The following is an 18,813-nucleotide window of genomic DNA, read 5'->3' as shown; positions in this document are numbered from 1 at the left end:
GGTTCTGATTTATCAGCTCCTAAACCTGTTTTACTGGGTCACTGTGAGACCACGTGCTCAAGCAGCAAATCCACTTATGATACACTGAACATGAACAGAGTGGACATTCTGCTCGACATCAGGCCAGAGTGGAAGCTCATACAACTTGCATTAGAGGAGCACATTTAGTATAACTTAAATACTAAAAAAAACAGCCAATTGCCTAATGGTGTTGGGCATATTTTGATAGTGTTAATTGAAGAGAGTATGAGAGATTAAATAATCAGATTGTTTCAGAAATAGCAGTGAAAATCACTCACACACAGAAATGAATCAGCGTGAAAGAAGAATCACAGAAAATCACAAAAAGAGGAAAGAGAAAAATAAGAAACTATAAAACTTAGCACTTGTCCCACCAAGCAGCATTTTACTTACTGTAGGACGGTAACGGGACAGCACTGTACGTCCACTCACACTTAATCCTCCGACGACTTTGACAACTTCGGCCCGAAACACTTGTCTGTTTGACGACACCCTCCCTTCTCTGTCTGGCGCCCCACCCACCCATGAGACACCATCCAATTCTGTGAGAGATGCAGGTTTAAAATATCGCAGAGAACAGGCTGGTTGATAGTGGGCAGCTGTCCCCTTCCCCCATCACGCTGCCTCTCTCTTACACACTTAGACTCTTTATCAAACAGGACAGTGTCTGCTCTTTGGCCACGGTCCCTTTTTAAGTCTTCTTCCTTTCAGTCTGTGGTCTTGAATTCTTCCCGATCCTTCAGATCCTTCTCGGTCTTTATTCAATCCCAGATGGTCATGTCTACTCTTGTTTATAGACGTTTCTTGTTTCAGAGTCTCATCAACTGACATAAGTTGAATAAGTTTGGCCCTTGAGCCTGAGGTTACTCATCCATGATGTTGACCCGAGGTTATGCACAAGGACGGGAGGTCTACATTCCTGTTTCTGAAACCTGTTGGTCAGCTATGGGTCACTTGTGGGTTTTCCATGGATGTTAACATGTCGTTCCAAGTCTATTCTGAGCTTTGAAGGCCATTTCCAACATAGCCGGCACAAAAATCCAAGCAATTGTGTTTTTTTTTGCCTACTGATTAAAACATTAAAATGGACTCTTACCCTGTTTATCTTCTGTAGACTGGTGGTGGGAAGTGCAGCCAAGGTTTTGTAGTCAAGTTTTAGAGGTCCAGTACCAATATTCTACAGGGAAATAAATAGAAACAGAGGTGAGAAAAAGGTCTCGGACTGAGGTTTAATATGCAACAGGCATCTATTCAAGGTGAATTAGTTCAACTGGGGAAAGCCATGTAAGGAAGTATAGTATACCATTGTTATGACGTTTAGAAGCCAAAGTCTCCAATGCCCAATTTACAGGTCAAAAATTTGATTTTAACTCACTGTTCAGCCTCTTAAATGAAACAGATATGAAGGTCATAACATTGTGTCTCAAGGAAATGCATGTTGTAATTTGTTATACAAATAAAACTGATTTGATTCAGTAAAATAAAAATGAATCAGAATCAGAATATTTTTATTATCCCAAAGGAAATTGTTTATGACATTAGTATCATGAAGCGGTGAACAAGTCGCCCCTATAATTTTCGCTGTGTAGTTTTTCAGTGAATCACTTTCATACAACTGCACCTTCCTCATTCCTTCATTCTGGGATTAAGTAAAAGATAAACTGATCACAAATAACCAGAGATGTGGAATGCAGCGTTATAAACCTTAGTTGTTGTTTTTTATTGCGTCACAAATCCATGAGAAACCCCCCAAAAATCAATGGTGTTTTTAAAGGTCTCAACACTAACCATCATCAGTACTAATAAGTTGATTTAAACAAACATTTAGCATACTATCAAACTTTACCATGTGGACAAACAAATAGTAATAATTATAATTAATAATAATTTAGAGCTTTCCCAAGTAAAACTAAGCCATTCTGAATAGACTGATTTATTTAAGAAAATCAGAAAAGGAAGCTTGTATTCTCTCTGTATATGCAGAGATAAGTTGCCAGGTAAAATCATGTGGCGGCAGTTCAGTGGTATTTGCGGCTCAGCTGCCATTCTGCACAGACAAGAAAGCTTGTCTGAGGACCTGCCGCTGACAAGTGTCTCACCTCGGTCTCCTCTTCTAGCAGGCGAGTTGCCTCCTCACGCTCCAAGCGCATTCGCTCCTTCACCAAGAAAGGAAGGGGAGGAGGAGGAGGAGGACAGTAGGACAGACACCCAAGCACACAGCCACACAGTGATGCAATGAAAGGTGAAATGAGACAGTGGAGGAGGAGGATTTGCAGTGAGGTGAAGTGGAGAAAAATAAGAGAGAAGAAGGTATGGAAACAGGATGATTGGATGATTATGTATCACACCAAACACACCAAAAGGGAGGGGAGATAAGAGAGAGAGAGAGAGAGAGAGAGAGAGAAAAGAAGGGAAACAAAGGATAGAATCCACACACATTAAACAGTAATCTATTCATTAACTATGGGAACAGAAAAAGCGTGCAAGGTGGGACATTACAGGAACACTTCTGTCAAACACAATACGCACATAGGAGAAGCTTCATTCACCCGATAACAGACACGCCTCAACATTTGACTAATGTTTTACTGCGCAGTAATATCGCTGAAAATTTGCTGAAACTGATTTATCATGCGCTGTGCTATCTCCATGTGTCTGCCGATCGAACTAAGTTTTATGTCTTAGCCTTGACACGACCGATATGTTCAACTTACCACTTTCTCCATCTCCTCTCGCTCCCACTGTGACGTCTCTCTCACCATCTCAGACTCCTGGAGAAGATAAAGCAAGATATATGATTCTCACAGTCTCAATAAAACCTTACTATGCATCTTGTAAATCTTAATGAAAGAGCTGCTAGCCTGTGCAGTTTAATCCAATAAACATTTCCATATGGGATGGCAGCATGTGTTCAGATGAAAGTTGTATCACCAGAAACTAAATTGATCAGTGTGTGTGTGGAGGTGCAGAGGAGCAACAAACAATAGCCTTCAGTAAACCAGCGATCCTGACATTCTTTCGGTGTGGGCTGCCTCCCAAAAAGCTACACTAAACAAAGTGAACATCTGTGTTGGCGTTTTCTGGCCGCTCTGTTGGAAAAGATGGGTAGGAGTGGTTTGCATGGGTACATGATTCCATCTGCCAACATGAAAATGCTGTGGAAGCACAGTGATAGTGAATCTGTAAAGCTCTGTATTGCCTTAAGTAAAGCCTCAATTATGAATGCCATAAGACCCATAAGCAGAGTCACTGAGTGGCAGCACCTGACCTTCACTAATGTACATAGTCAGGATGAGTGTGAGTGTATAATCCGTGCTGTACCTTCTGCATGATTTCCATCTCCTCTGGGCTCAGATCACGATCTATAGAAGAGATGCTTTCCATACTGTTCTTTCGTACAATGCCTGTTGCAAATGGATTTGCAATGATGCCAGGAGATGCCTGCAAATCATCCCAGAAACAGTTTTGTAAACACATTTTAAAAACACCTCTCTTCAATTTTTAGAGCAAAAATGCTTATGAAATGCCAAATATAACATGGTTCCAGCTTATATCAATACATTTTGTACTATTCTTCAAAACACAGAGGTTGATTAAACATATTAACCTTACAGTTTATACCCGTTTTTTTCCTTTTCCTGTCTCTGCAAGTGAAAGTAAAATTCTGTTGATTTCCTCCTTAAGGACTCTCACCTCCACAGCCGCCACTTTCTGTGCGTCGAAACCGTCGCACACTAGCACGACCAGAGAGTCTCCCACAGCACGAAGCACTCGGACCGCCTCTGTGTGCGTCATCCCCAGCAGGCTGTGGTTGTTCACCTCCAGGATCCGCATGCCGACCTGCAGTCGGCCGTCTCTTGCCGCTGCTCCAGCTGAACTCACCTGATTGATCAACCAATGAGAGAATATTCCCCATTTTTAAGACACTCAGTTTCCCACAGTGTCAAGAGACTCCGATCTCCTTTAAAAGTGTTCAAAAAGCCTCCAAATGAATATCTAGAGAAAGCACTTGGAGTACTTGGGTGTAAATGCATGTGGTGAAGCTCTATGCAATCGTCGTTTGATCATAGAATACTAATTCTAATGCCAACCAGTAACATAAGGTTAAATAGGATTAACTTCAACATCATCAGTCCCTATTTTGGAAGGTTAACATTTGTTTTTCAAATATCCAGGATCTGAATCACCCCCAAAAATCTCATAAATTCTTCCCTTGGCCTTAACATAACATACATCCCCAGAAAATGTCCCCAAATCCATCCTTTAGTTTTTGAAATGTAATATAAGGGCAAAACCATCACATTCTTGATAGATTCCTCAATGAAATGACAAGTTAAAGGTTGTCATACCTTAGAGATGAAGATTCCCTCATCTGTGGGGTCAAGGGGATTTCCAGCGTGACCTCTGGCACCTCCACGAATACTAATGCCGAGCTTCTCCCCCGGCTGCTTCTGGATGACAATTTCCTGCATCCCAGGCGGTGACGGGTCCCTGCGCACCAACATACGGATCTCCTGCTTGTTGGCCAGCAGGGAGCGCACTGCCTCCTGGTGGGTGGCATGACGCAGGTCGATGCTGTTCACCTCTAATATTCGGTCCCCAACACGTAGGCCACTTTCACATGCCAGACCATGAGGAATCACCTGAGGAGAAGGGGCAAGTGAGATGCATTTTGGGTAAGAGTTGCAGCATTGTTTAGGTGGAAATTTAAAATGGAAATGCATAATTATGTTTGTTTGCTGATAAGTGAATATTATGAGATAAGTAGGAGGTGACTTCACCACAGAGGGATAAGAAGGTGAAACTGGTGACATAAATAAAGAGCCCAAAATGTGTTTTGTTGCTGCTTCCCATTGATAATTGTACTAATATTGTTTTTTGCACAAGGTCATTATATGTTGACATTTGCCCTTTCTGCTATTTTTCCCACTGCAGTGACAGCTAGAGTGACATCGCAGTCCCTTGGTTTCTAAACATTATCCTTTATTCATCTTGCCATTACATTTGCTTGTCTTCGCCTCACCAGCATAAAGTTTTTTGCATATTTGCAAATCAAAAATACGTATTAAAGGGGGCTGATGGAAACCCACTGAGTGGTAATAATAGGGCATTCAGCAAACTTTGGAAAAACTCCCAACTCTTTTACAATAATACCTTTGAGATGAAAACCCCAGGCTCATTGATGCCGAAAGGGTGACTGGCGTGATCACTGCCTCCCACGATACTCAAGCCAAGAGGGCCGCCTGATTTCATCAGGATCACTTCCTGTTAGAACAAGAGTGAAGTGAAAAGAGCTTTTGACAAATGCAGATACACAGGAAAAATGTACCAGATCATGACAAGCCTCCCTGTGAATAACCATCATGCCTACGTCTATACATTTCTGTAATTTGTCAAACAAACACAAACCACTCAGTTTCAACCGCAAGTTGACAGCTATAAGCAGGTTAATAGCAATAGGTTTTTTTTTGTTCATTATTCCCTGGTTGGGATTGATTCAGTTGCTATTACCTGGTTACAATCTATAGCACACCAATACTTAAATTAGATCAAGCTTTCATACCATGCACCATCTTCTCTGGAGCTGGACAGCATTAAGAATAAGGCAAGGGCCAAATAAACAAACATATAAATAACACTGAGTGCTTTAAAAAAGCCTTCATCAACACGGTCTAATAAAACAAAAACAAGTCATTGAGGATAAGTGCTCAAGTGGCTTCCCGGGGTCTCACCTCGATTGGATATTCATCTTCCATCTGACTCAGGTGGTTCCCATGAGTTAGACCTTCCTCGTCCTGGTCTGGAGAATCTGAGGGTTCTGGAGGTGGGGGGGAGTGGGCACGTGCCCGGGACTGACCTGGAGACCCACCTGATGTGTTCGGGTCTCGCTCCACCAGGAGAGCGATTGTGGGGGAGGTGCCGGTAAGGAGCGCTACTGCCTGGTCATGCCTGGCCTCTGTCATGTCTACACCATTGATCTGGATCGACAGTAAAAGCAACCACGGAGGGTGTCAACGCCCACCAGAATGTTGTCAGTGACAACCAGCCACGTGTGCCCTTGGTAGTATGAACATTTATCTCTTTATTTATCTAGATTTTTCTTTGATAATATCTATTTAATATCCATCACAATCTGATTTTACCTCACTGGGATTTTGTGAGTGCACCAATGTGAGTACTGTTGTTTTAGGAAGAACCCAAAACCTTTACAGTGCAAAAGGGATAGGCAGAGAAAAAGCGGAAGTAACAGCAGGCTATTGCAGGCAATTTAAGCTATTAGAGCTACCCTGAGGAAAAGAGGCCATGAGAAAGCATTTATTCCATAAATTAATCTTATAATCTTTTAATATATCCGTTTTCTACTTTCCCACCCTTACTTGCCTTTGTTCACTTAAAACACAAGTGTACGTGTGCAATTTGTCTAAAAGGTTTGAGCTTAAGTCAACAAAGGCAAGCAAAGACATCCGCAACTATGTCATAAAAAAGAAAATGTTAATTAATTAGTTTTGTTAACATCCTTGTATAAACTTAAAAGAAGGGACAGCTTTTAGGCATGCACAATCGGAAAAAAACTGTATTGTGGTCCAAAGTGACAAGCAGAGGTCAGCACTGACCCGACAGTACCAGCTCCTACCATCAGCTGAATCAATGTCGTGGCTGCTGCCGTGGTGACACGTGTGTACCACGACAGCAGACTGACAGGCTCAGCATACTCCTCCCCAAAACCATCCCCACCACCAAGCAGCAAAGGAGATACACTTTAAGCATTAGTGAGCATGCAGGAGGAAGAGAGGAGGGCTACGCAGGGAAGAAAAACTGCAACATGAAAGAGGAGAGTGAACGCAGAAACATAGCAGAATTATAATAATAAAAAACGTATGGTGTTCTCAAGGAGGGACTTCAAAAAAAATCTGTCATCTTCAGTAGATTAACAGTACGAGTGAGTGACACAGTTATGTGTAAAGAAAAGTCATGCTGTAACTTGTGTACCGGCTACATACAAAACAGCAAAGCCAAGCAGATAAGCAGAAACAAAAGAACCATAGATATTCAGTGCAGGAAGAACTCAGCAGAAGAGCTTATGTAAATATAAGAAGAGAGATTTGGTGTTAGAATTAGTTTGACTGCTTTATTACTATAATATTTCTGCTATTAATTGTTGAATTTGATGCATCAACTTAATCAAGTTTGTCTGACCTATTTTAGATCAGGTCAGATACTGGGTGGGCACAGCATGTATAGTTACATAAAAAAATGACAAGCGTTTCCTTTACATTGCTTTAAAATGGAGCATCTTGCTCTTGAGTAAATTAATTCTATCATGATGAAAACCTACAGCAATATTATTACCCATTTATCAGTCTCTAACCTTTCTTAAACCACTACTAGGGTCTTTAAAGCAAAAATAAATCATTTCCATTATTGTCATATCTATAAAGCAGTGTAAAGGAAACATTCCACTGCTTTTCACACGTATCTACCGTTGTGTCCAGATGGAGATGTGGGGGTGGTGTAGTACTCACAGAAATCACCCTGTCGCCTACTCGCAGTGTGCTGTCTCTGTCTGCAGCTCCTCCCTCTGCTATGCGAGAGATGTAAATTCCCTAAAAAGAACAGACATAAGAAACTTTAACAATCAATTCAAATTTGGAAGATGCACTCTACTTCTCATGCTTTTTTTGAAGCAGGGACCACAGACTACAGAGTAATTATAAATGGCTTCTTAAGTAATTATTTAAAATTACACAGTGTTAGTGGTAAAAGGTCTGGTGCAACAGGCTGCAATCCTGTGATGAATCAGTGTGCTAACTGTGAGCTGTCTGCAAAGGGGGGTTATCATCAGCGAGCATGTGATATCCCACTGAGAGGAACACAGCCCGAAATAGATTATTTTATTCATAACAGGTACCAGGGTTTATTAAAGTAACTGTGAAACACCAGTAGCACACAATGCCACAAATCTTGATACCAGGTTTCACACACACACACACACACACACACACACACACACACACACACACACACACACACACACACACACACACACACACACACACACACACACACACACACACACACACACACCTAAAAAAAACACAAAAAATGATTCACACACACACACACCTAAAAAAAACACAAAAAATGATTAACAAGACAACAATTTTCCATTAAGGCACAACTGAAATCAGCTGCACAAGATGCTCTTTAAAAGAAGGAACCCATGACACATTTTACCTCCTTTGCTCAGACAAATTACACAATTTGTTTAACCAAATAAAATCCAGCTGAACACCAAACTGAGTCTGCCACAGCAAAACAAAATGTGTCAACATGCAGAAGCAGAGTTTACAGCAATGTCTCCTCACATCAACTACCTAAAAAAATAAATAAAAGGCAGCTCCTGAAAACCGTTCTGAAAGAGTGGCATGACATGCAGTCAGACCTGCCTTTATCAAAAGTTTATGAGTCCTTTCCTCTTTGTGGGCTTTGTGAACTCCATCGGTAGCAATGTCGTATTGGCTTGGCCCAAATATACACCTCACCCTGTCCAGTTACACTGAACATATCAAGTGTCAAGGCTGGCTATTCATATCTCTGTCTCCCTGGTGATGACTGTAAATGCTTTTCCCTGAAGCTGAGACTGTCACTGCAAACACTCAGTGGCACAACTCCTCAACGTTAAGCTACAACTGTCACAACAGCCATGAATAGGATATGTAATGATAGATTGTGTCTCATCTGTAAAATGAATTGGTCATCAATCATTTTTCCTCTTTCACTGAAACCTGTGATCTGAATCTTTAACAGACTTCATCTGGAAGCATTTTCTAGATTTGTAATTCAATGGCAAGTTTTTACGATTGCACATTCTGTTTTGTTTTTTTGTGAACAGAAACAATGTACCATCATTCGTATGCTGCATCTTCACCTGAAAACAGGCTGAGGGAGTGTTTGTGTGTATACAGTGACAGCGCAGAGGAAGGTGGGGGTCGTATGAGTTTATCCCATCAAATTGCTCAATGACTGAAGTGAATGAAGTGCTTCTTTATGTTTTCAGCCATCTCGCGTTTCGCACGCTATTCTCACACCTGCACTTCCTGTGTGCAGGGCGGGAATGCCAGTACACTACATAAGAGCTAATCACTGTTATACTGAGACGGTAGTTATACCCTACAGCACCAATGTAATGACAAGTTCTGCGAAATAAAAGAGACATTTAAAGCTGCCTTCTTAATCTAGATTTGTTAACTTCTTCTTTGTATGTATGCTGATTACGGAAAGCTTTTGTCTCACCGTGTCTCCTGTGCGGTATGGCGTGGAGCCTTTTCCCCCGGCGATGCTGAATCCCAGGCCCTTGTCGTTGCGGAAAAGGGAGGTGGAAAACCGCTGCCGGGGCCCGCTGAGACTCGGCTCCATGTTGAAGGCAATGCCGCTGCTGCGTCTCTCCCGTGGGAAGTAGTCGTCCTCTGGCCTCAGGGGCGTGGTGGTGATGGCGTTCTCCGGTTCCACCATACGCTCCCGTAGCACTGTCATGGAAACTGTAGCACCAGAGCTACGAAGGGCTTCCACCGCTGTGTGATGTTCTGCCTCATGGAGGTCTACTCCATTTACCTGTGACACAAAAATGGAAAGACTGACTATCATTCAATATTCTATTACTACAAATATTACTATTAAGTAGAGCTAACAGTTACTAATCAAAAGCTGTTCCCTCTTTACCTCTAAGAGTTTGTCTCCCACTTTTACCCCTGCTCTGGCTGCAGGACCCTCTTCAGACACTCTGGAGATGAAGATTCCCTGCAAATTAAACAAATTTCAAACTTTAACTTTTTTATATAATGATTTTTGATTTATTAAAAACATACAGATTTTCGGTAGAAGTCTTACCTCATCATCTCCCTTGTAAGGTGTGGAGCCTTTCCCTCCAGCGATGCTGATACCCAGGCCGCCAGTTTGTCGTAGGATGTTGATGGTGTGCTGCAAGTTGAGGAGGGTGCAGTGAGCACAACTACAAGTGAAAACCTGCCTAGCACCACACACAACTTAGGACAGAGTGAGAGGGAGAAGCCCACAATATATTGTTTTGTTTTAGATTTTTCTTTTCAAGTCGATGTCTATACAATATGATTCAAATTGTGGGTGATTTCCCTCTCCCTGCCAGAAGGTGGTGTCAACCTCATTAATGTCATCCTGTGATCATGCCAAACAGATGTTAAGTGAAAGGAGAGAAACTCTGACTTGTTGGAAGCCTAATGTCAATATTAGTGGAAGGTGGAGTGACAAAGTAGCGAAGCCTCACAAAAACAAGGCTACAGTAGCCAAACATAGTCATCTACCACTTGACTGACATTAGACTCCAAACCTAACCTGAACAAACACAAGTGTGAGTTGTATTCACTTGAATTCAGAGGCTAAAGCCTAATATGGAAAAAGTACTGCTATATGTGTTCTGTAAAAAAAAAAAGACTAGTCTGTAAATAAAGTTTCTAAGTGCTGTATATTCTATGTATATGCAAGCCATGCAAGAGAAAAGGAGGAATAGAGACAGATGAGAAACGTGTAGAGGGAAAAAAAGGAAATGACAGGATGAGCGTGCCGTGCCCTGGATGTGGAGATGATATTAAAGTGTACAGTGATGATTAAATACCAGCATTTGTCATAAAACGATGGCATTGTTCCTTAAAATGCTTTGTTCTCTTCATCAAAACTAAACAGCACAAGTGTACAGTTGTCATACACAATCATACAAGATTAAATAGACAATTATGTAACTGTAATATAATATGAGACGTAAATTAATGCATTGTAATAATAAGGAATATTAAAAAGACACTATTAATGAGTAAGTTTCTTCATCCATCTGGAGTTCTTCTTCTGGCAGCCGAGTTACAGGCGATTTCTATATTCCTGTGTATCCCAAAAAAAACAAACAAACAAAAAAACAGTCCTGGAGGAAGCCGGTGATGTGGCTTGGCTTCATCAGAGTGTGACCAGCCCATTCATTCCAGGGCAACACAGCATAGACAGGGGATGAAAAGGGGCGAAGCAGCAGAAGCAATGAAAAGGCAGGAGGCGCAGTGTGGCAGAACCGAATAAAGGACTTAGAGTGCCTCAACCTAACTTCAATAAGATGTGCTATTTTGTGGTGAAAATTTAATTATTAGGAATGTGTTGGATGGTTAACCTAACCACTTATGTATAATAAAATATGGGGGATCTCTTTTGAAATATAAGCAGCATTTACAGTGAATTACTTGAACATTTGACAAAAAGTCAAACCTTTGCATATTGCAAGTTAATACAGTGATAAATAATTCCCAGTTACACTGGGCTTTCATGCTGATCTATTGATCTAATGTGTCTAAGGCTGCAGCTAATGGTAATATTTCCATAATTTATTAATCTGTTGATTGTTTCCTGAATTATTGTTTTGTCCACAAACCAATGTTATTAATTTTCAATGATTTCTTTGTTACATGGAGCAAAGAAACCAGGAAATGTTCACATGTAGGAAGCTTAAAATATTGATTATCACTCAAAATGATACATGGATTATCAAAATAGTAACCGATTAATAATAAATGGATTGTTGCAGCCCCAAATGAGTCGAGATGAGAATTGCAATTAACCCTGTAGCTTTATGTCAAAAGCTGATATTTATAACCAAAAGAACATGGGTAGAAGAGTCAAAAAGTCCAACACTGTGAGAGCTTTGGTAAAAAGAAAAAATCCTAATTAGTGACATGAACACAGAAAAAAACCTGCATGTCAAACAAAAAGTTAGATTAATTTCCCCAGATGGAATTTAAATTTCCTGAACTTCTGCTTGTCCACTGAAAATATTCAACTTGAATGACATATGGTAATTGCTCTTGCAACCAGGCTCTGCCACACTGCCGATCCATGATAAGTTATGGTTAGGGGTCCCTAGTGATTGGCTTGGTTTCACAATGGATATCAATGGGTATTTACTCCACCTGTAAATGCAGGTGGGTGAATGAGTGGGTGAGTGAGGGACACAGAAAGACAGACTGGACGGGAAAAAGTAGGTACAGACCTCTTCCTCCTCAATTCGAGCAGGTTCAATCAGCAGATTATTGACTTGATCAAATGACACCCCCTGTTAGGACAGGAACCAGCAAGAAGCATGCGGATTAGTCAGGCCAAAATAAAAATATGCTCACACACACACCAAGGAAAAACACTTCCTCACACTTCACCATATTCTTCACCAAACACACAAAAACACTCCACAAGTCTGCTTGCAGGTAGTGGGAGTTTCAAGTCCACCGGGGTGGACGTCACCTGGAAGAAGAAGCGATCCCACATTCGCTCCCAAGCCACCAAAAGCAAATACAGGCAGAGATGGAAAGACAAGACCAAGGAGCTGAGCTGTAGTGCAAAAAACACACACAGTGTAGAGAGAGAGCGGACAAAAGAGGGCAAAAGCTCCCAAAACCAGATTAATCCCAACCTCCACACCACAAACAGCAGTTTCCTCCAGGAGTAAACCTTAATTTAGAAAACAGGCCTTTCAGCCTTAAATTAATCAAACATATCTGAAAGATGACTTTGAAGCAGTAATTTACAGAAGGTGGAAATTTTTTTTAAAGAAACGTGTCTTCCGGAAACTGATTTATAAAAAAGGATCTTAATATTTAATAGGTTGAATATCCCCTAAAGGTTTATTACCATATGACAGAAACAAGACTCGTTGGATCTCACATTCCAGCTCTGCCAATACATGTTCTGGTTGATCTGTGGTCAGCCACACAAAACAGACCCACAGCCAAAAACACACGCACACACACACAGTAATGATTCAGTGAGATGATGGTCTTTGATCACAGTGTTAAAAAAAAAAGCATGATAAATCAACAAATATCATCTAAGTCCCCCCCAAATACTAATGATTAACAAGATTCATTTTGAAGAGCAGCATCTCGGCAGACTTCACTCACTCCATTCACACAAACAGACACACACACAATATGTTATAAAAAGCAGAGTATGAAGACGTAGTACAATTAAATTCAGGAGATGGTGATAATATGGTGAGTTTAGTGCTGAAATGGGGGCAGTGTTGTGCAAGAAAGGGCTGATCTCAGCCTGCAGCTGCTTGTGCTCATATCTAGTACGTCATCTCTATGTACACAAAGATCGAGATGCAATCTAGTGTGGAGAGAAACATTTTGAATGTTATTTATCTGATCCTTCTCCAGATAGAAGACATTGTTTTCACATCCTTTTGACAATGGCACAACCATGTAACGCTATGTTTATGTCGTACATCTTATGATGACGTGCATGGCCACCTGTATTTTTGTCTCTTTGTGATGAGAAAGTAAAAGGTGTGTACAAAAACACTGAGCTAAAAATACCACTGAGTTTAAGAATTCCCCTTGATAAACAACAGACATCTTATTTTCACAAGGCCACTCCAAACTCAATGCAACTTGCAAGAGGGGAAGATCACTCTGTGAATACACTATTAGGGCCAGTCACATGCAGCATCTAAAAATGTGTGGAAGGAGCCAGAGATGTGTGTGAGTAGGTGAGTTTCTGTCTTGTGCCTGTCGTTACTAAGCAACCAAAACATGGGAGTTATAGAAATGACTGAAGTAGCTGCAGTTTTACTGAATCAGTTAACGCACTGAAAAAAAATCAAAACTAATCAAAACTGCTTTAATCTGAATGTGTGGGGGAAAAAAAATCCAGTTTGCCCTATTTCTTTGGCCCCAAGTATTTAAAGATGCTGCATTTGTAAAGGCTGATATATATTTTCATCTCAGTGTGACGTGAACACACCCAGAGGAACAGGTGTGTGGAGTGTCTGATGTGAATCTCCATGGAAAATTATTTATTTGACACTGCATGTGGACGCTTCCTTAAAGGTTTACATAGAGGTGATGAATAAGTCCAAAATTACTATATTTAATAACTGATTTCGTATGTAATTAACCTCTCAGCTTACTTTATGTTGGGTTTTTCACTAGACCAAAATGCAGGTGAGAAAACTGATATTTCGCTTCTTCCAATTCCTTCTACTCTTGACCAGCATCCAACTAGTTCAAGAGTCTTTCCTTTACCTTTACTTGGCTGGAGTTGACCTGTTGCCGGCTGTCCTCCAGATCCTCCACTCTGTGATGGTGCTGAGGGGTGCCAATACTGTGCTCTTCCTCCTCCTCCTCCTCCTCCTCGTCCTCGTCCTCCTCCTCAGCAGCCTTTGTTGGAGAGTTGAGGCTGTCGGGGCTGAAGCCCTTCAGCAGCGCGGCCACAGCTTCGGGCTTGGGCAGCTTAGTGATCTTAAAGTGCTTCTTGTAATGCGGTGTGTCCTTTCTGATCAGACGCTGCTTCTCTGCAGGGAGAGGCGGCCTCTCATCTTCCTCGTCAGTCCTCTCCCCGTCTTCCCCATCCTCATCCCCGTCTTCATCCCCACCGCGGATGATTGGCTCTTCTGCAAAGTGCACAGTGGGCTGGAGGAAAGGAGATTTTAGGATTTAAAAACGTATTTTTGTTCTGTTGCTCGCTCACATACACTTCCTTGTAGATTCTTTTTCTTGCAAATTCTGTAAAACTTGAAATTATTCACCTCAATGTACTCTACTTCCATCTCATCCAGCTCTTCCTCCTCATGAGGGAAGTGGCCATCCACAAGGTCCTCCCTCTGGTGCGAGGTGGCAGTCACATTGTGTCTGTCCTCATGGGAAGTGGCTGACAGTGTGCTGTTGGACACCTGGGAGTCGTGGCTTTGGTTGGAGAGGTCACTAAGCCGTTTCTCCTAAAACCACCGGCACCAGTTTTAATTAAATGCGATTACAACAAAGTGCAGACCTAACATAATCACCATTTTACAGGATGTACCTGTGGGTCAGGTGACTCTTCTCCTTCAGGTCTGGATGAGTAAGCCTCGTTCCTCCTGTCCTCAATGCCCTTCTTCATCACCTTCAGCTCACTGGGGTGTGGTGTGGCTCTGCGCTGGAGACCCTGCAGAAAGGAAAACTCATTAAAAACTTGCTTTTGAAAGCAATCATTAGCCAAAATTGGATAGAATCTGGCAATATACATATCCTGAAACAGGGGTGTCAATGCAACACATAATATTGTCAATTTTACGCACCGTGTACTCTGCTGCAGCGTCATCATCATCCTCCCCAGGCTTGGTCTCTTCCTGGAACTGAATGACTGACACTCTGTTCAAGTTGCTGTCTGTCCAGCTGTCATCCACACTGTTCTGCAACAGGTTTTCTGAGACAGACGAAAGAAAGAAAAGTGCAGTTAGAGACAGAAATTTAACTGAGCAAATGTCTGTTAATTGCCTTTGAATGGACAACTTTAGGAATGGACATTATAAACATATTTTAAAGCTTCAAATGTGACCCAAATCTCCATCCTATAACTCTCTGATAAAAATAATACAAAACCTAATAATGAATGAACAAAGGGCTGCGTACCTAAGCTCGGCGAAGGCTGCTGTGGCAGTAAATAACACGTCAACACCTTCTCTCCTGTTCGCTCATCATCCTCCGTCTGGAACTTGAGCATTGGCTGTGACTGGTTCTCTGCGAGCCACATGGCTTTCAGATTGAGGTTTGTCAGAGCAAAAGGCAAGTTCTGTAATCTGGATAAAAGAAGGAGTGAGTTGAGATAAGCTGCAGACTTTTCCAAAGAGTACCGAAGACGAAGACAATGAAAGGAATAACATTCTCGATCCTGCAGAACCCTTTCCTTGACAACTTTACAAAACTATCACATAAACTTTGATAATGTATATTTCCTTGGGATTTATTCTACAAAATACATCAATTTCTATCCTTTGGCAACATAGCTGTGAAAATACATCTGTACAAGGTTATCTTGTTTGCTCCTGTCAAGGTAACAAAGTGAAAATGGGTTGACCTTGGAGCAGAAAAGCTGTTGTACAGTATTAATAGTTAAAGGTTTTGAGAGAGGTCACCTGTTTCCAGCCACATCCAGCACATGCAACTCAGTAGCGTCTGCAAGCTCAGCAGGCAGTTTGCCCAGGCGGTTGTCTCTCAGTGAGAGAACGTTGAGGCTGGCACATCCGCCCAGTTCTTTGGGAACGCTGCCCAAGCGGTTACGGTCTACATTCAGGTTGGTCAGCTTCTTCAGTTTGCCCAGCGAGCGAGGAAGTGTCTTTAAGAGGAGAGAGACAGAGGCCGTTAATCATCAGGATGACCAATATTCAAACTCAATGGCTGCTAATGGGAGTTAGAATGAATGGACATGCATAAATCCCAACTGGGTCGGTGCAAGAGCGTCGTGAGCGGGTTTTATAGCTCCCTACTTGTAAAAGGTTCTCTGTCAAGACGAGTTCTGTGAGGTTTTCACACTCTCCTATGGAATCGGTTAATTGGGTCAGTCTGTTTTGGTCCACCTTCAGGATTGACAGCTGTTTCAGACAACCTAGAAACACACAAACAAACTACACCAGTGAGACAACAACATCGACAAGGCTCCATTTTATGTATGTATTGTATGTAATGTATTTGCATCAATTATTTTTTTTTTAAACATAAAGTCTTGTGAGTGGCATATATTGTATAATGTGTATTTCTTTTTATCCACTAGAGGGCAGTGCTGCTCTTAGGAGAGCAAAGTCACCCATACAGTGGAAATGCATACTTCAACAGTTGTTAATAAGACATTAACCTTGACTTTTTTTTTGCACCAAAAGGTGATGAAAGAATGAAAATCCTTCAGCAAAGCAAATCAGTATTTGGTCATTTGTACTGCTTTTAATTTGTTTTGACCTTAAAAGGTTTTTAATATACTACCCTCAAGCAATACAGAAGACAGGTATTGCCATTTATATGATAAGCATCTAATGCATCATATATTGCAATGGAGGGAGGGCCACGAGGGTTTATTGTATGCATTTCATTCGATAATTCCTTTCTTGTGTTTTCATTCATGTATTATTCACCTATGCTGTCTGGAATGACCTCCAGCAGGTTCTGTGTGAGCAGCAGGTCAGTGAGAGCCAGGAGGCCGTTGACCTCGGAGGGAAGCTCCTCCAGACGATTCTCTGACACATCCAGACACACTAGTCTTCGGAGGTTCCCAAGCTCCTACGCACACATCAATAACATGGGTTAATAACCGAGACACAACAGAATCATTACCCTCGCAGCAAAAAATAGGGGGTGGAAGTCTGCCAGTGGGAGTTTTTCCTGCATGTGTATTTTCTAACAGAGCAGCTATAAAATATTATTGGTTTCTTGTTGTGGTACTCACTGGTGGTAATGAGGATAACTGGTTACGGTCCAGCCACAGCTCCCTCAGGTTGGGGAGGGCACCAAGAGTATCCGGCTAACAGAAAGGAGGAGGTTGTGCATTTTCATTAGTACTTCAAAGTGGAAATATGCTGAAGCCACAGCAAACACAAATCATGTGTCTTGAATAGACACAAACAAACTATATTAATTGGATGATTACTCATCACTCACAACCAAATTTAGACATTCACAGGCATAAATTTCAGTATGACTTGCATAAGATGAATAAGATTTTCAGCTGAATTTGATTATTTTACTGATTTCATTATTTCATCTGCTATAAAAAATAAATAAAATGCTGTTCTTCTCTTCGTGGGAATTTCTCAAATTTCTGTTTGCTGCCGCAGGCACACTAGGCTGAGGTTTCCCTAAAAGGAGCTCAAATTAAATTCATACTGACAAAACGGAATTAAGGAGATCCGTCTGCAGAGCAGAAACTTAAGACAGACATGCGGACAGGCAAGGTTTCATCATGATGTCATCTGTTTGCTCAGTCTCCACCCTTGTCAGGTCATGTAGCGCCGTTTACTCTGTTCTATTGAGACAGGTGGGCGTTTCCCAGGTTCAAAGTGGCACTTACACTGGGGTACAGTGTAGGCACGGCCTCAGGTCTGACAGACCGACTCTGCCATGTTTTGCAATGTAAACGCCGTCTGGATCAGAGGTAATGTGGTGGGAATGTGACAAGGATATTTGTAATACATGTCACACCATGTGCATGAGCAGCAGCAGTACACGTATACAATCTATTATTTAAAGAGAGGTAACTAAGGTTGTTGTTGTTTCAGCACTAAAATAATAGAATGAATCATCCGGAAAATATTATGTGATTAAACAGGATGAGATGTTCACCTACCAAAACTTCCAGTACATTGCTGCCCAGGTCCAGTTGTTCCAGTTTCACCAGGAAAGACAGCGACCTACACACAAAATAGCACGAGTCACATGAATATGAATCATGGACAAACAAAGGCCAGAGCTTTGCATATGATGATTATAACAAATCTTTCATTCACAATGACATATGCATCTTTATGAAAAAGGGAGAGACATTCTTATTCAAATAGCTTGTGTGCTCATGGAGAGTGTGCAGTAAAGTAACAAGGAATGAGCCAAATTAGTATTCAATACAAGCCAAAAACCACCAGATTGGATATTGTTAAAAAAAAAAATCTGATAGGACACAAAAAAAACAAATGATCACATGCAATCGCCAAGCACAAGCTGTAAAAGAGAGATGTGCAAATCCAATATCATGATACTGAAGGCCTCATTGGACACTTTCAAAGTGCTAATAATGTGATTTTATATTTTATTCTATTCTACATTGTGTTCTATATACTGTATGTTCAAAATGTATATATATATATAAAAAAACATTATATATGCAGCTACCTGCCTTGGCCAGAACACTCTTGCAAAGGAGATATTTAATTTCAGTGAGCTTTATTCCTAGTTAAATTAAGGTTAAACTAAATAAATTAAAATAATT

The 18,813-nt window shown here is 41.3% G+C and overlaps 1 protein-coding gene across 12 annotated transcripts in view; it reads right to left on the bottom strand.

Moving 5' to 3' along the window:
* scrib (scribble planar cell polarity protein) overlaps nucleotides 1-18,813 on the bottom strand; it is a 67,408-nt gene that overhangs the window by 17,236 nt on the left and 31,359 nt on the right. For 7 of the 12 annotated variants that reach the window (XM_044038983.1, XM_044039027.1, XM_044039044.1 and 4 more), the window contains exons 6-28: nucleotides 18,178-18,241; nucleotides 17,281-17,355; nucleotides 16,970-17,114; nucleotides 16,331-16,449; nucleotides 15,980-16,179; nucleotides 15,477-15,643; nucleotides 15,143-15,270; nucleotides 14,887-15,009; nucleotides 14,615-14,803; nucleotides 14,112-14,498; nucleotides 12,715-12,780; nucleotides 9,910-9,999; nucleotides 9,742-9,819; nucleotides 9,316-9,633; nucleotides 7,545-7,625; nucleotides 5,754-5,999; nucleotides 5,176-5,286; nucleotides 4,371-4,664; nucleotides 3,715-3,903; nucleotides 3,343-3,462; nucleotides 2,736-2,792; nucleotides 2,121-2,177; nucleotides 1,118-1,198 (exon numbers count right to left, since the gene is read on the bottom strand). In XM_044038983.1, the coding sequence (XP_043894918.1) occupies nucleotides 1,118-1,198; nucleotides 2,121-2,177; nucleotides 2,736-2,792; nucleotides 3,343-3,462; nucleotides 3,715-3,903; nucleotides 4,371-4,664; nucleotides 5,176-5,286; nucleotides 5,754-5,999; nucleotides 7,545-7,625; nucleotides 9,316-9,633; nucleotides 9,742-9,819; nucleotides 9,910-9,999; nucleotides 12,715-12,780; nucleotides 14,112-14,498; nucleotides 14,615-14,803; nucleotides 14,887-15,009; nucleotides 15,143-15,270; nucleotides 15,477-15,643; nucleotides 15,980-16,179; nucleotides 16,331-16,449; nucleotides 16,970-17,114; nucleotides 17,281-17,355; nucleotides 18,178-18,241 (3,385 nt within the window). Of the gene's footprint in view, nucleotides 1-1,117; nucleotides 1,199-2,120; nucleotides 2,178-2,735; nucleotides 2,793-3,342; nucleotides 3,463-3,714; nucleotides 3,904-4,370; nucleotides 4,665-5,175; nucleotides 5,287-5,753; nucleotides 6,000-7,544; nucleotides 7,626-9,315; nucleotides 9,634-9,741; nucleotides 9,820-9,909; nucleotides 10,000-12,079; nucleotides 12,143-12,714; nucleotides 12,781-14,111; nucleotides 14,499-14,614; nucleotides 14,804-14,886; nucleotides 15,010-15,142; nucleotides 15,271-15,476; nucleotides 15,644-15,979; nucleotides 16,180-16,330; nucleotides 16,450-16,969; nucleotides 17,115-17,280; nucleotides 17,356-18,177; nucleotides 18,242-18,813 lie in introns of all 12 variants that reach the window. The other 5 variants (XM_044039080.1, XM_044038991.1, XM_044039000.1 and 2 more) reach the window with 4 other exon arrangements.

This window comes from Solea senegalensis, linkage group LG1, assembly GCF_019176455.1.
Source record: "Solea senegalensis isolate Sse05_10M linkage group LG1, IFAPA_SoseM_1, whole genome shotgun sequence".
Classification (NCBI taxonomy): domain Eukaryota; kingdom Metazoa; phylum Chordata; class Actinopteri; order Pleuronectiformes; family Soleidae; genus Solea; species Solea senegalensis.
Note: the sequence above shows the minus strand (reverse complement) of the source record. Positions and strands in the feature narration are given on the sequence as shown.